Here is a 20,000-nt window from a genome sequence, read left to right on the forward strand (position 1 = left end):
AGTGAATACTACTGAGTCGATGTAAGCTTGCTGCTACGTGGAGTCCTGTGATGAGCGGTCATCGTGAGGACTCCCGTCTGAGTTCTCCGTCTCCCCCTCTGAGATGGCCTGCATGGGGGTGGAGTAGAGTCTGCTGCGGCTGCTGTAGCGGCTGCTGCTGGCAGGTGGGGGGACTCTGGAGCGCCCCTGTCTGGAAGTAGCAGGCGAGAGAAATGATTTTGGTGAGAAGCCCTCAGCATTGGCTCTGGGGTACGGGCTGGAGAGCTGGTCTTGTTCGGATTGGTGCAGCTGCAGGGGGGAGGCGTGCTCCTCTGAAGGTCTGGTTGACTCCACCAGAGGATCTCCAGGTGATTTAGGAGTGACGGGGCTCTTGAGGATCTCTGTAGCTGACATACGGAAGCTGAAGTCCGAGCGGCTTCCCTTTTTGAGCAGCAGAAGTTTGAACTCTTCATTGGAGGTGCTGGATTTCTTTACACTCCTGTAGATGGGCCCAGAGACTCGATGTTGGCCTGGCGGCGTTGCAGCAGCAGAGGGAGAGGCCAGTGGGGTTGGGGAGCTGACGCTGCTGTGGGAAGGTGTGTTACCTGGTGAAGCACCAAGATGGTTCCTTACAGCCAGTTCAGTCGAGTCCTTCCTCCCCAGCACCTTCCTCTTGGACCTGTGGACCAGAACATCTCTGTGACTCTCTGTAAACTGGTTCAGAACACAGAGTCTGAGAACCAAGCACCCACCTGTGGATCATAGCGAACAGGTCCTCAGTGGTGCGGGACTTGGTAGGAGACAGAAACACGCCGTCATCTTCTGTCTTTGACTCATCGTGCAGTCCAGACATGAAGTCGCTGGCGTCTGCGAACAAACACTGAACACCTTTAATATCAGTTTGTTCTCCACCAGCTTCTAAACATTCTTCTTAAACTCGTCCAAAAAGCATCAAAAATAATGTTTATGTCGCCAAATCAGAGAAAGGTTTGAGTCTAATTGTGACTTGACTCCGTTTAAACAATATTCTTTTCATTATACGTGTTTTTTCTGGTTTTTTAAAGCAGGCCGTCAGATTCAACGTGACATTCGAATGTTGAACGGTTTAAAATCGATTGCCATTCATGTGATTTTAGGCTCAAAAAGCTTTAGAAAACTTGCTGTTTTGTTTGTAAATCATTTTTTTCTATTTAGTATCTAATCAGATCTAAAAGAAAAATGTTAAAATCTATAATCAAACATTAAAAAACACACAAAAGCTGCTGTATTCATCCATTCACACACCAACAGCCATATTGCCTTATGTGTGAGTTAATCTTGAGGTTATATAAATGATGCCATGTTTGTATTTTACTGAAGTTTCCAGGAGGAAGCATCAGAGGCTGGGACGTGTACCTTTGCTGATAGAGTCCTCCGAGTCCTCCTCCTTCCCGTCCTGCGAGGCACTTCCGGCTGAAACACCTGAGGAGTCTTTTTCCACTTTGTTGCTGCTCCCATTGCTGCTGGAGCTGTCCAGGGACGCGTCCAGCTGACTGTCAGCAGCAGGCACGTTCTCCACACTGCTGGACCTCCTGGGGGAACTGTGCAGAAGTGGAGGACAGGAACAAAGTTCTCCAGACGTCTCGGTCTGTTGCTGTAGCGAAGGCTCTGAATGTGAGCTGGGATCTCTGGAGGAGACGGATGCTGCCAGTGAAGCTGTGCATGGCTCTTCTTCATAAATGATGAGCTCCTCGAGGACGCCAGCACCTTTTGGGTGTAAACATGATTCTGACTGCAGCCCTGCAGTTGCGCCCTCTAGTGGAGGCTCTTGGTTCTGGCTGGAGCTTGTTTCAGCTGTGAGCTCTTTGCTTGACGTAAACGTTGACTCACACAACTCCTTCATGGACTCAGCATGATGATCTGAGCTATGCAGTGAAGAACTCCGGAGCACCGAAGATGTACTAGAAGGTAAATTCACATTGGGACAAAGCAGTTTGTTTCCATCGTGGTCCTTACTGACCGGTCGAAGCTGGACTGAGTGAAGCACAGAGGGAGTGATGGACAGAGTGTGGGGCAACTCTGGGTTGGGAGGTGCTGTAGGCTTTGCCGTCACATCTTCTCGTTTATGTAGGTGAGCATCTGGAGTCCGGGTCCCGTTGGCACTGTGAAGGCCACTTAAGTCCAGGTGGGATGGAGGAATCATTGGTAGTTCCAGATCTCTCTTCGAGGTTGCTCCCTCCTTGCAAGAGCGTGACTGCAGAGACCGTGATGAGAGAGACGACTTCCTCTCTGGAACTTTAGGCTTCCTCTTGCCACTCGCTGGGGACAGCGGTCCGGGGAAGAAAGTGGAGGGAAACAAGGAGGTGGGGGTTTCTGACTGACTGGAGTAGCCACTGGATGGGCTCGCCAGGCCGATCAGCTTCTCTGGAGATGTCAGCTGGAAATCACCTGCTGATGGAAGAGAGGGGGTGGCGGCTCTGGAGTCCGACTGGGAGCTCTGGGGCTCTGAGCCTTCCTGTGACTTGATGCATTCAATCACAGTGGTACCTGTTGCTGTGCTGGAGTTTGACAAAGAGCGGTAAGGATCGCTGGACTTTAAATCACTCAAGAGCCAGAGATCTGCGTAGTCTGACTGCACAACACCTTCACCCTTAAATGATTGTGCATCTTTGGAGCTTAGATCAGGTAGATCGGGTGAGCCCTCAACCCCCCAGACCCCCAGGGGCTCTCGGACTAGGGAAGAGTTTTCTGTGAGGCCTCGTGAGCCACGCAGACCCAGCTGCAGCTTCCTCTCCCGGGAGGACAGCGGCAGCTTCTGCCCATTTGGAAGTTTTGGTTCCTTCTTGTCAGGGATGCTTCCCTCACTGCATATTTTCCTTAGGGAGGAGCTCCTCTTTGGCGGGGAAGGCTTTGCTCTCGGTTTTCTTAAGGAGAGGCAGCGTCTCCCCAGGGTCAAACTGCCGCCAACATCGGACAGAGCGTAGTCAGACCCAGAGGCTGCATAGTGGTAGGTGAAGCTTCTGCTGCCTTTCAGACCACAGTCAAAGTGCATGGAGGTGTAGTAGCCCTCAGTGTCTATGGAGTAGTGTGAGATGGTGTCTGCTTTCTCTGACGGTGGCTTGTCTGAGAAGCTGCTCTCGCAGGTGGCCATGCTGGTGAAGCTGGGGCAGCCCAGGCTGCTCTCGGCCTCCCTGCCTTGATCGGGACTGAAGCTCTGAGAGTGGGGTGGTTCAGCGTGAGGGTAACCCCAGTCCCCCGCAGTGGGTGTCCCGACTCCCACTTCCTCCAAAATATCCATGGCTGTTGACGAGAAGGAGCCTGCCCGCTGGGTCCTGAGGCCTTGGTAGTGGTCCGACCCGAAGCTGGTCTGCTCGTCGTTAGCGTGGATGACGGCGTTTAGGGAGAGCTCAGAGTCGCAGTGCGAGGAGCCGGTCAGAGGAGGGGAGGCTGCTGGGGGGATGGTCTCTGATGTCTGGGAGGGACAGGTGGAGCTGCTCCCACTCCAGTTCCCACTGGAAGACTGGTGGTCATCCTTATGGTCCATCTGGCCTCCCAGCGCTCCAGCAGCGGAGACCGAGTGGACGGGACTGCTGAAGGTGTCGGAGCTCGATGAGATCTCACAGCTGCCCATGTCAGTGTTCCTGGGCAGCTGTGCTCGGGTTCGCTCGATCCAGCTGCGCTCCGGACTCTCAGACAGCTGCTTGTACTGCAGACTCTCGCTCACGGCCTGGTCATCGGTACTCTCCTCTTCGTCCTTTACAATCCTCTCCCTGCATACGGGCAGGAAGTCCTCCGTGTCGAAGGGGGACAGCTCCTCCTCATCATCGCTGTCATCATGCCCATTGTCCAACATCCGGCTGCTGTCTCGGGGTAGACTCCGTGAACGCAGGTGGGCTCCCGCTGAGGCTGCAAACATGGTGTCAGAGGTGTCAGAGAGGCAGCAGATGTTGCCCGCTGAGTGGGACACTAAAAGGGACACTCCGTGGCCTCGCTGGACCCTGATCCTCCTCCGAGACGGTGGTCCCGAGATCAGAAAGTCTTCTGTTTGACAACCCGAGTCTCTGGTGCTGAAATGTCTAGCCAGGTCCTCGCTGGAAGGAGTGACTTCCGAAGGGCGGTGAACGATCACTGTCCTCTCTCTAGAACCAGGAGAGTCATCCGAGTCTGGAGGAAACATCAGAGAAGATTCATTACCCACATGTGTGCTTTGTGAAGGGATGAACATGATCCAGAGACATTCACAAGTCAGCTCAGCTAAGTGTAGCCTCCAGGAACGGTCACCTCCAGTCTGACCAGTCTAAAGTCTTCAGATGTCTTCTAGTCTGCCTGGAACAATGGATCTGGAATCTCAGCATCACTTTTCAACAACAGCAGGATCTAATGCTGTCTACAGGTAACTGCTTCCTGCTGTTTCATAAATACGACGCCTGTAAAAACAACACGCCTCCATCTAGAAGTAAAAGTACAGATCATACTGGTGAAACTGGGCTGCTCCATCAGTCTAATCAGACATCAGACCTGTCAGAGAAACATGTTCACCAGCAAATGAAGATTATTAGAAAGACTCCGGTCACAAGTCTGTTTTAGTGATTTAAGTGTGACCCAAGTCTCTGAGTGCAGTCTCCACCCCAGCATGATCTACAAAAGTAATATCTCTCTTTATTACTAATACTTTTCCTATTACTCCTTTGTCTACCTTTAAAATGACCACGCAGCACAACGGAGGCTCTCACTAGCAAACGATTTTCATATCAGCTGAATGAATAAGTAAACGTCACTGAGAATTCACAACAATGAATCCAAGAGAGCAGTGATGAATAACTCCTTCATGGACCCCACGTCTCAGACTGATAACCTACCTAAGTCTTGCTGCACTGGTCTGGGGACGCCGGCTACCGTCCGTCGTCTCCTCAGCTTCCGTCTCCTCTGAAGCAAAGACTGAGAATGGACGAGCGAGCAGCGCACACTGACATCTCTGTCAAAGCCGAGCCCTGCAACAGAGACACGGCATGTGAGGAATCTTTGTTCACCTTCCACGCTGCCACAGAAGCAAAACACACGAGTAAATGAAACTGCTGCCTGAACTACATGAGGTACTTTCAAAAGCAGCAGCTAGAAGAGGAGGATCTGAAGTGACACAGCGCTGCAAAAGAAGCTTCAATTTAACGTAAATGTCTATTCTGCACGACGAAAGAGACCCAAAACAATCCTGCTCTGATTATTTCTGCCACCTCCGAGTCGTCCTACCGCTCCCCCATCACATCACGACTGTCATGTGACGGCTGGTTGGGCCTTTCAGCTCCATAGTGATTGCAGGACTGTGCTCACAATGTGCATTTTTCTTAAGCTCAACTGTCTCTGACCCAGCTAGCGCTGATGTACAGCTCTTCTGGTGAGAGCGGGGTAAATAACATCAAGCAGATCTTTTCAGCTGCTTGAACAGATCTAATTGACATTCACATCACAGCCTCTTTAACACCGCAGGCAGAGTGTCAGAGGATGAGAAGCAAAGCCAAGTGGGCATGAAGCATGACTTGCACCTTCACAGTGACTGTCAATACCCAATATAAAAATAAAGTTTCATAATGAAACGCTGAGTTTATTTATTTAATCAGGGAACTTGACATTAAATGTGCAGCTTTAATGGGAAGTCGCATACGAGGAATCCATCGTGTCTCACCTGCTCTCCAAGCTTCCTCACAACTCTAAAGGCGGACACATAAAAAACATCAACGGTGTTTAAGAAGTTTAGAACAAACAACTGCTGCTTGTGAAGGTCAGTCATGGATCCTGCCTGAACGGACTGTGAGGTGGTCTTCTAGATCAGCTTTTAGAGGAAAACAATGAAAATGCGTTCATGTTTGTGTTTTTGTTTGTGTTAGCGCCCTCAAGAGCCCAAATTAAATCTAGAGACAAAGGTCAAACAAACAAACAAACAAATAAATAAATAAGACTAAGTTATCGTGTGATTAGACCAGAACCGGTGCGAAGACCTGCAACACCTATTAGACCTTTTTTACTTTTTTGTTGAAACTTCTTTGTTGTTGTTTTTTCCCTGAATGTCACCATTAAAACATAACTTCTGTTACATAATCGGCGTCTCCTTGGTTCAGGTAAGTTTTGCTCTCAGCTCCCCGTTTACTCTGCCAGCCCACCTGCTCCACACCCATCAGTCTGCTCACCTGTCCCTGCTCAGCGACCGTCCCTCCCTGGCCAGATGCTCACACTTCCACCCGTGTTCCTGTCCAGTGGTGAGAGTGCTTAGGGAGTCCTGGTGCTCAAGTGTGGACGTTGGCCACGCCCCTTTGCCAAAGGCCCAATTTCAATACTCAAACTGCGCCCTGCGGCCTTCAGAAAAGTGCACTTGGAGAATGTGCGCAGGAGGGTTCGAGTGCGTAGTACACAAGTGCGCAGGAGGGTTCGAGTGCGTAGTACACAAGTGTGCAGGAGGGTTCGAGTACACACGTGTGCAGGAGGGTTCGAGTACACAAGTGTGCAGGAGGGTTCGAGTGCGTAGTACACAAGTGTGCAGGAGGGTTCGAGTGCGTAGTACACAAGTGTGCAGGAGGGTTCGAGTGCGTAGTACACAAGTGTGCAGGAGGGTTCGAGTACACAAGTGTGCAGGAGGGTTCGAGTACACAAGTGTGCAGGAGGGTTCGAGTGCGTAGTACACAAGTGTGCAGGAGGGTTCGAGTACACAAGTGTGCAGGAGGGTTCGAGTGCGTAGTACACAAGTGTGCAGGAGGGTTCGAGTACACAAGTGTGCAGGAGGGTTCGAGTACACAAGTGTGCAGGAGGGTTCGAGTGCGTAGTACACAAGTGTGCAGGAGGGTTCGAGTACACAAGTGTGCAGGAGGGTTCGAGTACACAAGTGTGCAGGAGGGTTCGAGTACACAAGTGTGCAGGAGGGTTCGAGTGCGTAGTACACAAGTGTGCAGGAGGGTTCGAGTGCGTAGTACACAAGTGTGCAGGAGGGTTCGAGTGCGTAGTACACAAGTGTGCAGGAGGGTTCGAGTGCGTAGTACACAAGTGTGCAGGAGGGTTCGAGTACACAAGTGTGCAGGAGGGTTCGAGTGCGTAGTACACAAGTGTGCAGGAGGGTTCGAGTACACAAGTGTGCAGGAGGGTTCGAGTGCGTAGTACACAAGTGTGCAGGAGGGTTCGAGTGCGTAGCACACAAGTGTGCAGGAGGGTTCGAGTGCGTAGTACACAAGTGTGCAGGAGGGTTCGAGTGCGTAGTACACAAGTGTGCAGGAGGGTTCGAGTACACAAGTGTGCAGGAGGGTTCGAGTGCGTAGTACACAAGTGTGCAGGAGGGTTCGAGTGCGTAGTACACAAGTGTGCAGGAGGGTTCGAGTGCGTAGTACACAAGTGTGCAGGAGGGTTCGAGTACACAAGTGTGCAGGAGGGTTCGAGTACACAAGTGTGCAGGAGGGTTCGAGTGCGTAGTACACAAGTGTGCAGGAGGGTTCGAGTACACAAGTGTGCAGGAGGGTTCGAGTGCGTAGTACACAAGTGTGCAGGAGGGTTCGAGTACACAAGTGTGCAGGAGGGTTCGAGTACACAAGTGTGCAGGAGGGTTCGAGTGCGTAGTACACAAGTGTGCAGGAGGGTTCGAGTACACAAGTGTGCAGGAGGGTTCGAGTACACAAGTGTGCAGGAGGGTTCGAGTACACAAGTGTGCAGGAGGGTTCGAGTGCGTAGTACACAAGTGTGCAGGAGGGTTCGAGTGCGTAGTACACAAGTGTGCAGGAGGGTTCGAGTGCGTAGTACACAAGTGTGCAGGAGGGTTCGAGTGCGTAGTACACAAGTGTGCAGGAGGGTTCGAGTACACAAGTGTGCAGGAGGGTTCGAGTGCGTAGTACACAAGTGTGCAGGAGGGTTCGAGTACACAAGTGTGCAGGAGGGTTCGAGTGCGTAGTACACAAGTGTGCAGGAGGGTTCGAGTGCGTAGCACACAAGTGTGCAGGAGGGTTCGAGTGCGTAGTACACAAGTGTGCAGGAGGGTTCGAGTGCGTAGCACACAAGTGTGCAGGAGGGTTCGAGTGCGTAGTACACAAGTGTGCAGGAGGGTTCGAGTGCGTAGTACACAAGTGTGCAGGAGGGTTCGAGTGCGTAGCACACAAGTGTGCAGGAGGGTTCGAGTGCGTAGTACACAAGTGTGCAGGAGGGTTCGAGTACACAAGTGTGCAGGAGGGTTCGAGTACACAAGTGTGCAGGAGGGTTCGAGTGCGTAGTACACAAGTGTGCAAATAATTGCAGAATTGAGACGGGGAGCATCGAGTCATCGATCACAACGCATGCCAGGACGCTGCTCACAGTGAAACTTTCGTCAAAAACCTTTATTAACAACTTTTAAACAAACAGCCAAACAGTTATTTGAAATAAATTTACATTTATTGCTGCTTTATCTAAAAGTTTTAGAGCATCAACTAATCATCCTAAAATGAACTAATTTCATTAGAAAATACATATTTTCAGAAAAGGAACTTGAGCCTTTTCTCCCGCAGCAATGACTTGTGGGTAATCCTTGCCCGAGGCCCGCATCGCTGCACACTTGGGTGAAGTGCAGGTTAAGGGTGCAACGGGGGCGTGGTCAACTTCCGCACTTGAGAATCGGGACACTCAGACTCCTGGCCGGGAACGCGCATTTGAAGGGCGCAAGTATTGGAACTGGGCCAACGTCTGCATTGAAGGTTATTTCCCACAATCCTTTGCTGCGTGGGAATTTTGTGAAGAAGGCGGAGCAATGGCCCAAGTGCCCTTTCTGAAAAATGTGTTTTCAAGTATAATTATCGAAATATTGAATATTTTATGATTGTGTGTGTATATCAAACAGTTTCTCTGTTGGAAAGTTGCATTACCTGTGTGTTAAAGTACTGTTAACTGATACCGATGCGGTTGTGTATTTTTGGACACCACATGTCAGTAATCCAACCACTAGTTTGGTATCGTGTCGAGCAGCAAAATAGCACAGACAGCGATGGGTTTAAAGGATGTGGCAACATGATGCAGCGGCGCAGGTCGATGACGCAATGCTGACATGCCTTACATGCACTTCCAACCAAGCGCGCTTCATAGAGGGCCGTAAGCTGCAGTGTGTAAATAAGAGAGTTCCCCTCTGTGTGTGAACCTCTTCCTGGTTAAATCGTCTCTAACCCTGTGTTCAGCTGTTAGTTCCTGCAGGGCACTTGCCCTCATTTTCCTTTATTAAAGTACTTTTTGAGTTCATCTGCTTGCCTTCTGATTATATACCATCACCTTGGCTCCAACACCAACCAAACCTGACAGTTTCAGTCTAATATTCTGTGATTTTGTAAATAAAACTTATAATCAGCCAATCTAGAAAGAGCACAGCACAAACTTTGAACTATTTAAATTCTTGTTTGTTTTCTAGCCCTTCAGGCACACTAACCCTTTTACTGAAGTCTTATTTAACTCAGACATAAACCGGTATACACCGCTGTGCTCATCATTAAAGTAAAGGCAGACAGGTGGTTGGCATTGTTTAGGCAGCGAATAAAAGAAAAAAGTAAACTCTACAAATATGTCCAAATTTAAAAAGAAGCAACTCTAAATTAATTCTTTTAAACTGGTTTAGCAACAGTTTTATATACGTGTGTATTTATGGGACGGACTAGTTTAGCAGCAGGTCAGTAGCGGATCCAGAAGGTTTATCCAGGAACAGATCTTATCAACTCGATTCAATTCAAGTTTATTTATAAAGCGCCAAATCACGACAAGAGTCGTCTCAAGGCCCTTCACATAATAAACATTCCAGTTCAGGTCAGGTCATTAAGCCAATCAGGAATAATGTTTCCTATATAAGGAACCCAGCAGGTTGCATCAAGGCACTGACTAGTGTCAGAGACTATACAGCAATCCTCAACTTGCTGCAAACGAATCTATATAAGAAAAAATACCCGTTTACTTCAAAATTCAGTTTCACAGCAAAAGGATCAGATCTGGGATCGGATGGTTTCAGTTTACCAGTCACATTAATAGGGATGATACATGACGTGATGACTTGGGAACTGCTTTTCATTCTCTCCTCTGGAGTGGGCAACGGCAGCGCTTTAGACCAGTTAGTCTGCTTGTCCAGGGTGGAGGGGACGTTAGGGATGGGAGACTTAGAGCGGTGACCTAGAGCCACCCCATCAGTGTCGGGGTCAGTGGGCGCAGCCTGCAACAGATGGATATTTGCATGGTTAGACTGTTAGAAGTGATGAAACAGTTATTAAAAATATGGGTTGTGTGGATTACAGTGGTTAAAATGTGGGATTATATTAGTATTATCAAATCCACCAGATTAGCTCAACACACATTCCCTTCTGGAAGCTAAAGTTCACACTGGAACGCAATGAATGCATTACAGAAAAGAGCCAGACATGCCTCAGAGTTAGTTTAAATGAAAGCATAAGAAACACCGTGAGTTTCCAGTTTCCTGCACACAGAAGAATCGTCCACAGAAACCTCCGACCAATGAAAACTTGAGAAGAAGAAGAAGAAGTATTCTGCCGGCAGCCTGCTTCCATGGAAAGTCTTAGCTCACCTCCGCAAGCCGAAATAGACGAGTCTCCAAACATACTAGAGAACATATTTCTACATTCCTGTGAGGTTCAGTATCACCCAGGACACGGTGCCCCCCCCCCCCCCCCCCCGCAGCTCCAGAACCGTTCTCCACGCGGTTCCAACTCCCAAGCTGAAAACATCTACCACTTCTAACCACTCACCACACAAACTCAGCGCATCTTACCGTCCAACGTGGAGACACGTGAAACTGGGAGAGATCCTTCTCAGGCTCAACTGGTTCCCACCCCCCCACCCCCCCATTTGAAGTCGTTTCTGGAGCCTTTGTGCTCTCTGTTCCCAGCAGACCAATGAGACCCTGACAAAACCCCGGTAACAAAGGAAACCTGTTTCCTTGGTAACTTCTTCCAGCTAGTAGGGGGAAAATCAAAGGAAGACCATTTACAGCTGATCTGTTCCAAAGGAAGTTTTAGAAGTTCCTGACGAAGGCGAAGGAGTGAAAGAGGGTGACGGCGAGGGAAGAGGAGGAAAAGGAGTGGCACTGTTTTGTTTCTGTCTATGGGCTCACGTCGGTCTGATGGTGGGCATCACAACGTTCTAGTAAAAAAAATGCAGCTCAAAGAGGAAAACATGAGGATGTCAGCTGTGCAGCGAGGAAACCGCAGCACAGAGGCATCATGGGTAATCACAGGCGCAAGCTTCCAGACATGAACCCTGTCATTATAGAAACCCAGTCTGCTGAGAGCGTGGCCCACACACGCACACACACACGCACACGCACGCACACACACACACACGCACACACACACACACACACACACACACACACACACGCACACACACGCACACACACACACACACACACACACACACACACACACACACACACACACACACACACACACACACAATCACACACACGCACACACACACACACACGCACGCACGCACGCACACACACACACACACACACACACACACACACACACACACACACACACACATGCCTGGCCAGGAACTCCAGCTAAAGTGTGTCTAGATGCTACTAGTAGAGCCCTGCACTGAAGCCCTAGGCCCTCGGGTCGGCCCGGCCCGACAGTCCTCAGGCCGGGCTTCGGGCCAACGACTGTGTGATTACCTCGGACACGGGCCGGGCCGGGCCGGGCGCTTTTATTTTTAATCAAATTCATAAAAATAAGTCGGGCTCGGGCCGGGCCGGGCCAGAGAATCCTGAAAACCTTTTCAGGCCGGGTTGGGCTGGGGCTCCACCCCCTCGGGCCGGGCCGGACACGGGCTCAGATTTTAGGCCCGTGCAGGGCTCTAGCTACTACCACCAAAGAAACTGGGCGTGCATGCATTTAAACAAAGACTCGTTATGCTAGTTAGAAACGAGAACAGGTGAGAAAAGCTTTTAGGAGGGAGGGAGGGAGGACCAGTACCTTTCGTTTCCAGGGAGACAGGTGGCAACATTCGGTGGGGGAGGAGGAGCGGGTGGATTCAGACTGATGCACGGGGCAAATACAACAACAAACACACACAAAGACAACAAACAGAAGCATGAGCACACGAGAGACAAAAATACAGGAAGGACATTGGTGGGGCTGTAAGGGATGCTCGGGTCAGAACTCCACCGACCAAACGTAAACATGATGAGTTCAGGCTGTGACATGAGAAACATCACAAACACCTTTCATCTTTACCTGTGCAAACTGTGTGCTTGCATCCCTACAAAGCCTCTGGGGCTGCTCGGAAGGAGAACAGAATCACAAAAGTAGTCCGGCACAGCCTGACCAGCATGATGAACTCAGTATTCAGGCTATTTAAAATCCTCTGTAAACATTACGAATAACCACCGTTTTACACGATCCAGCCAAGAGCAGAGTAGAAACAGCTTGTGCCTCCTGTATTTACCAGCAACATATGCAAGACTGTCTTATAAACCTTTTATAGTTTACATTATACAGTCGTTTACATAGAACTCTTATTTAAAGGGACTTCACAGAGTTTTGAATTTGTATGCTCGCGATCGCCCCCCTCAGGCCAAAAGCGTAACGGCAGCTTCAATAGTAGGCTCGTGCACGAGGCGCGCATGCTGTACGTGCACACTCCTTAACGAAAATAGCAGCTGAGACAGTCCGTTGTGTTTGTGTGTGTGTGTGTGTGTGGCCCGGAGGACAGGAGAACGCGCAGCTAATTAATTAAATAATGTAGTTCTGTACCTTTCTCTTCAGCACAGCCGACAAAGGTTTATGATGGGTCAGTCCTCCTGCATGCTCAGATCATTCCCTTCCCTTGCTTGAAAAATTGTTCCAAAATGAAAGTTGAACCCACATCTTTTTTTATCTGTGAATTCAATGCCGTTCGGCAAGTCTCAAATAAAAATTTGGGCATCTTACTGTAAAAAAATATACCATTAATGTAAAAAAGAAACTCTAAACAAACTATGTTCACGTCGAGAATCGAACCCAGGTCTACTGCACTAGAGTCCGACGTCTTACTAGGTGAGCTAAAGTGCCAGCGACGTCTTTTGTCTCTGTAACATTTACAGGTGCTGGCCAGTAAATTAGAATATCATCAAAAGGTTGAAAATATTTCAGTAATTCCATTCAAAACGTGAAACTTGTACATTATATTCATGCAATGCACACAGACCAATGTATTTCCGATGTTTATTACGTTTAATTTTGATATTTATAGGTGACAACCAATGAAAACATCAAATCTGGTATCTCAGAAAATTAGAATATTCTAAAGGCCAATGAAAAAATGTTTGTTTCTCTAATGTTGGCCAACTGAAAAGAATGAACATGAAAAGAATGTGCATGTATAGCACTCAATACTTAGTCGGGGCTCCTTTTGCCTCAATAACTGCAGTAATGCGGCGTGGCATGGACTCGATCAGTCTGTGGCACTGCTCAGGTGTTATGAGAGCCCAGGTTGCTCTGATAGTCGTCTTCAGCTCCTCTGCATTGTTGGGTCTAGCGTATTGCATCCTCCGCTTCACAATACCCCATAGATTTTCTATGGGGTTAAGGTCAGGCGAGTTTGCTGGCCAATCAAGGACAGGGATACCATGGTCCTTGAACCAGGTGCTGGTGGTTTTGGCACTGTGTGCAGGTGCCAAGTCCTGTTGAAAGGTGAAGTCTGCATCCCCATAAAGTTGGTCAGCAGCAGGAAGCATGAAGTGCTCTAAAACTTCCTGGTAGACGGCTGCATTGACCCTGGACCTCAGGAAACAGAGTGGGCCAACACCGGCAGATGACATGGCACCCCACACCATCACTGACGGTGGAAACTTTACACTGGACCTCATGCAACGTGGATTCTGTGCTTCTCCGCTCTTCCTCCAGACTCTGGGTCCTTGATTTCCAAAGGAAATGCAGAACTTGCTTTCATCAGAAAACATAACTTTGGACCACTCAGCATCAGTCCAGTCCTTTTTGTCCTTGGCCCAGGCGAGACGCTTCTTGCGCTGTTTCATGTTCAAGAGTGGCTTGACACACGGAATGCGACACCTGAATCCCATGTCTTTCATGAGTCTCCTCGTGGTGGTTCTTGAAGCGCTGACTCCAGCTGCAGTCCACTCTTTGTGGATCTCCCCCACATTTTTGAATGGGTTTGTCGTCACAATTCTCTGCAGGGTGCGGTTATCCCTAGAGCTTGTACACTTTTTTCTACCACATTTTTTCCGTCCCTTCGCCTGTCTGTTAATGTGCTTGGACACAGAGCTCTGCGAACAGCCAGCTTCTTTAGCAATCACCTTTTGTGTCTTGCCCTCCTTGTGCAAGGTGTCAATGATTGTCTTTTGGACAGCTGTTAAGTCAGAAGTCTTCCCCATGATTGTGGTGCCTTCAAAACAAGACTGAGGGACCTTTTAAAGGCCTTTGCAGGTGTTTTGAGTAAATCAGCTGATTAGAGTGGCAGCAGGTGTCTTCTATATTCAGCCTTTTCAGAATATTCTAATTTTTTGAGATACCAAATTTGGAGTTTTCATTAGTTGTCACTTATGAATATCAAATTTAAATGTAATGAACATTGGAAATACATTGGTCTGTGTGCATTGCATGAATATAATGTACAAGTTTCACGTTTTGAATGGAATTACTGAAATATTTTCAACCTTTTGATGATATTCTAATTTACTGGCCAGCACCTGTATATTCTTGATGACAGCTGAAACAGAGAAAATGGCTGTTTTGTTGCTAATTAGCAGGAAACATCTAGAAGAAAGTAGCTAAGGGTCCTCAGAAATGTAGCTAGCTTTGTCACTAGGCGTTAGGAACAGCGACAAAGTGGCACTGCCTCTCTCTCTGCTGCTAAAGCTACGGATAGCAAATGCTACGGGCGATGCCTGAGCGTGAACGCGCATGAAGCAGCCTGCTCGACCCGAGCATCTCTCTTTTTCTGTGGTTTTACAGAAAAACAGGCAATCACAGTAAAAATGCCAGGGCTCATTCTACAGGACCAGGGCTTTGCAGGAGAACGTCTGAAGAAGACATTTATTATTTCTATACATGTTTTGGCTGTCACACTTCCATAATGTCCCTTTAAACATAAATGTTACCAAAGCAATCTTATGATTTACTTACACCAACTCCTCTAACCCAACTAAATACTCCCAGTTACATTTATAAAAGTCAGATAAATATCGAGATGAAAGTCAGGGTTTTCTGTCCCACCAAAGCCCTGACTGTTGATTGATGGACATAAACGCCTCACCTTGGTCAAACCCCTCTTGTGGTTTCTTGGGGTGATGTGAGGGGAGGGGTACATGGGCATCGGGGGCAGGGCTGAAATGTTTGCTCTCCGCTCTCTGCTTTCTGACCTGTGGAGGTCTGAAAACACAAATAACATTAAAAGTTAAAATATACACCCTTTGAGAACTAGCTAGTTGGGGTGTATTTGCAAAGCGTGTCCACTAGGGGGCAGAAGAAGTCTAAAATCACATGAACTGGATCTTCACAGCAGGATTTATCTGTAGATGTGACTTTTGACATGAAAACTGAATAAACTAAACACTGTGACCAGGAAGCATGGTCTCCTCTGTGTTGCATTATTGATTAGGAGGTGGACCAACCTTGGTTCAGCGACCACAGGCCGAGGTTGGCTTGATTGTGAAGCTCTTCCACACATACTGGCCGTGTGGAGGGGTGTAAGACATTCCTCTGCTGTAGCCGGGGAGCTCGGAAATGTGCTGTCAGCTTACTCTCCACATCCAGGTTAGACACGGCTGTCAGAGGAACACACAAAGAGCACGATCAACTAAAGATAGGTAGATAAACAACAAAGTAAGCCCAGAACAGCCTGAAGTCTGTATTTTTAGATGAAAGCATCAGAAACCAAAGAGATTTAATGTTTAATCTTTAATCATCTTTACTTCTATGGTTGGGATGATTCTGATCATCATGAAGGGTTCTCCACAGCTTCTGTTAAAGGGCGTGTTTGTGCTGCAACATGAAGCCACAGAGTAATATACGCTTCATTAGATATGAACTCTGAGAGGCTTTGTTTACAAGACAACAAAAATATGTTTGTGATTTCAGGAGATTCACCTGAAGAGAAGAGCAGAGCAATCAGATCCAGTGTTTACTGCCAAAGCATCACAATGGGTCTCCTGCAACCTGAGCGCAACTTTCATCCAGCAAACATCCTCCAGCCCCCCCCCCACCCCCCCACAGCCTCCCTGGGTTTACTGAGGGAGATGCTCGGTTCTCAGCTTACACCACACGTTTGAAGGAGATGGGATGGGAAAAGTGACTCACAGCAGGAACGTTTGTGTGAATGAGCATCGATCAAATCATCTGAGCGACAGAATTAGGTTGGAGATAATAAAACAAAAGCTGAGCTTGATTTAGGAAAGCTACATCTGAATGTTGTCAAGATGCAGACGTGTTGCTGTGAGACTGAAGTTAAAGATCCTTTGCTTCAGTAACACATCTGCCTACTGGGTATTCCTGATCCCGTCCTCGACCTGCCAGCTTCACTATAACACACTGACTGTGGGACTTCCACAGCTGAAGAGCAGCAGCTCTGGCTGAGCACGTCTCATGAAGAAGAAGAAGAAGAAAAGATCTTTTCTATAGCGCCTCTCAAGATAAAAATCATGAGGCGCTTCACAAAAACAAAAAATGTAAAAATATCAGAAAGAATTAAGAAAATGGTTAAAAGATATTTAAAATGAGCAAAAACAGACAATTGTGATTAAAAATGTTAAGAAAGAGAGAGAGTGAACAGGAAAGAGGGGAACCAGTGGATCCTGAGGAAGGTGGAATAGGTGGGGAGAGCAGAATAAAGAGAGAGAGGTGAAGAAGGTCATACAAAAGCCAGCTTGAACAAGTGAGTCTACAGCTGCTTTTTAAAGGAGACCACTGAGTCCACTGATCTCAGGCTCAGGGGGAGAGAGGTCCAGAGTCTGGGGGCCACAGCAGCAGATGATCTGTCACCTTTGACCTTTAGCCTGGTGCTGCACAACCAGTAGGCTTTGATCACTGGACCTAAGGGACCTGCTGGGGGTGTAGGGACTAAGAAGATCACCAATGTAAGATGGTGCTTGTCCATGTAAGGCCCTATAGACCAGAACCAGGATCTTGAAATGAACCCTGAAGTTGACTGGCAGCCAGTGAAGCTGGAGGAGAAGCGGGGTGATGTGGGTGTGTTTGGAGGACTTGGTCAGAAGCCGAGCACAGGAGTTCTGAACCACCTGTAGACGGTTCAGGGAGGTTCTGCTCAGACACGTGAAAAGAGAGTTACAGTAGTCTAAGCGTGAGGAGATGAAGGTGTGGAGAACTGTCTCAAGTTCAGAGCGGGACAGAATGGGACTCAGCTTAGCAACGTTCCTGAGATGGAAGAAGGAAGAGCCAACAAGAGAACTGACATGAGAATCCAGGGTGAGAGCTGGGTCAAAGGTCACGCCAAGATTCCTGACAGAAGGTTTGATGTGGGAAGCAAGCTGACCGAGAGAGTCTCTGACTTTGGGAACCAGCTTGTCTGGGGCACAGATGAGGATCTCAGTCTTATCTTCATTCAGCTGAAGAAAGCTCCCACCATCCAGGTTTTGATAGAGTCTAAGCAGGTGTGTAACAGCTGCAGCTTAGACATCTCATGGGGCTTAAAGGAGATGTACAGCTGGATGTCATCTGCATAAAGATGGTAGGAGATTCCTTTGAAGGAGCTCAGGATGTGCTGAAGAGGAAGCAGATAGAGGAGGAAGAGTAGAGGTCCCAGCACAGAACCTTGTGGGACACCATGGGTAAGAGAGGTGGTGGAGGACCTAAACTTGGAGACGGCCACAGAAAAGGAGCACTCAGGGAGATAAGAGGAGAACCACTCCAGACCAGACCCTGATAGGCATAGGCCTCATGTTTGCTTTGTAGCTGAGCCAGAAGCCTACTTGAGTCTCTTTCTGTTAAGAAAGACGTATCTCAGCTCCAGACGACCCACCAAACCTCTTCCTGAGGGTCTGACTACTGCCTATGGTGAGTGATTTTGTTTTAAAGCAGCTCTACAACTGTTAACTCTCAGTCAAGGATTCTCCAAGAACTGAGGAGTGACCGTGAGTTTATCTGTGACAAGCTGAGGTTTTCCACAAAACACCCCTGAGTGACCTGCAGGTCCTGTGTGTTGACCCTGCTGACCTTTGGGTGCTCTGTACTGTGTCTCCTGCTTACCCTTCAGATGGAGCAGCTTAGATAAAAACTTTATTCGGTTAAACCTTTAGAAGAGGCGGTCATATTTTAAGGGTCTAGACGAGGTGGTTTAGGCATGCGATAAGGATTCCTTCTGGACACCGCCCAGGAGAGATGTTTTGGGCATGTCCTTCCAGGAGAAGACCCTGGACACGCCAGAGAGATTACACCTCCTGGAATGCCACTTGGGGAGCTGATGGAGGTTGCTAAGGAGAGGACAGTCTTTCAATGACGAGCTGACATGAGGGTCATTGTCATGACAACTGAATCAGATTAGACTACCATAAAATACTTGAACCCTCTCAGGCTCAAAATACGTTCTGATAAAAGGACGAACAACCAAGTCCTGCAGGGGAACTTCTGAGTTAGAAAGTGCTCATGAAATACGTGTGAGGAGCAACCAGGCAGGCAGGTTGTAACTGTTGCACATCTGCAACGCCTGCCTCCAGAGGGTTAAGCCTTTTTAGGGTAAGAAACAAATAATTCTGTTAATCCAGACTAAATGTATCAGACAAGCAGGATCCTGGAGGTCCAGGCAGGGAAAGAGGGCCAACAAGTGTTTCATCAAGACCAGTGACACTTAGATAGAAAGGTGAGGAACATCACTGGAACCTATCCCAGGAATGGTGGGATTTTATGACTGACGGAAATGTGTGCACAGCCTCTTTTCATCATTAATCTTGCTGTTGTTGGTAAACCTTTACTGTGGGTTTTACACATGAATCCAAATAAAGACACAAGAACAACAAGTTTCAGATATTATTCTGATAATAATCTGTTAATTCTGAACGACAGGTCCCTCTGAGGTAATGAGCTTTAACGCTGAGCAACAGACCAGAACATCGGTTTGTTTCCTGCCTACAAGATGTGTGTGCATGTGTGTGTTATTTATGAGGCAACACGCAACCTGACACACACAGTCATCATTAAAAAGTGGCACTTAGATGAGTGTCTAATGGGATTCAGCTGTGAGATAAGGAGGTTTGGCTCTGACCCCCCCCCCCCCCCCCCCCCACACACACACACACACCCCGCTGAGAAATGACCTCTTCGCCTTGATGTGGCACCATCAACATCTCCAGCTCATCTAATCTAAAAAAACACCTAACAGATCCCTCAGTTCAAAATTCAACAGTTTTATCTTCATACTGTAAAACACACACACACACACACACACACACACACACACACACACATGCACACACACACACACACACATGCACACACACACACACATGCACACACATGCACGCACGTACAAACACACACATGCACGCACGCACACACACACACACACACGCACGCACACACACACACACACACACACACACACACACACACACACACACACACACACATACACGCACACATACACGCACACACACACACACACACACACATACACACACACACACGCACGCACGTACAAACACACACATGCACGCACGCACACACACACACACACGCACGCACACACACACACACACACACACACACACACACATACACACACACACACACACACACACACGCACGCACGTACAAACACACACATGCACGCACGCACGCACACACACACACACACACACACACACACACACACACACACACACACACACACACACACACACACACACACACACACACACACACACACCCCAGCACTTCCTTTCTCAGTGAAACCTCTACTACTTGGTGGGACGACTTGAGAGCGACTCCTATGAAGGCGCAGCTCCATGTGGGGAAGCTTTGATGTGATTTAGAGCTCAGCTGTCGTCCCAAATGAGGCTAAAGAAAACACACCAGGCTCCTGTCACCGACCTCTTG

The 20,000-nt window shown here is 48.3% G+C and overlaps 1 protein-coding gene across 4 annotated transcripts in view; it reads right to left on the reverse strand.

Moving 5' to 3' along the window:
* nhsa (Nance-Horan syndrome a (congenital cataracts and dental anomalies)) overlaps nt 1-20,000 on the reverse strand; it is a 94,751-nt gene that overhangs the window by 2,164 nt on the left and 72,587 nt on the right. The window contains exons 2-9 of one of the 4 annotated variants that reach the window (XM_015975557.3): nt 15,566-15,718; nt 15,208-15,323; nt 11,928-11,990; nt 9,949-10,141; nt 4,818-4,949; nt 1,375-4,122; nt 732-846; nt 1-658 (exon numbers count right to left, since the gene is read on the reverse strand). The exon at nt 1-658 is cut by the window's left edge and continues 2,164 nt beyond it. In XM_015975557.3, the coding sequence (XP_015831043.3) occupies nt 34-658; nt 732-846; nt 1,375-4,122; nt 4,818-4,949; nt 9,949-10,141; nt 11,928-11,990; nt 15,208-15,323; nt 15,566-15,718 (4,145 nt within the window). In that variant the 3' untranslated portion in view covers nt 1-33. Of the gene's footprint in view, nt 659-731; nt 847-1,374; nt 4,123-4,817; nt 4,950-9,948; nt 10,142-10,385; nt 10,608-11,927; nt 11,991-12,188; nt 12,231-15,207; nt 15,324-15,565; nt 15,719-20,000 lie in introns of those variants that run through there. The other 3 variants (XM_054734707.2, XM_054734709.2, XM_015975558.3) reach the window with 3 other exon arrangements.

This window comes from Nothobranchius furzeri, chromosome 16 (genome assembly GCF_043380555.1).
Source record: "Nothobranchius furzeri strain GRZ-AD chromosome 16, NfurGRZ-RIMD1, whole genome shotgun sequence".
Classification (NCBI taxonomy): Eukaryota; Metazoa; Chordata; class Actinopteri; order Cyprinodontiformes; family Nothobranchiidae; genus Nothobranchius; species Nothobranchius furzeri.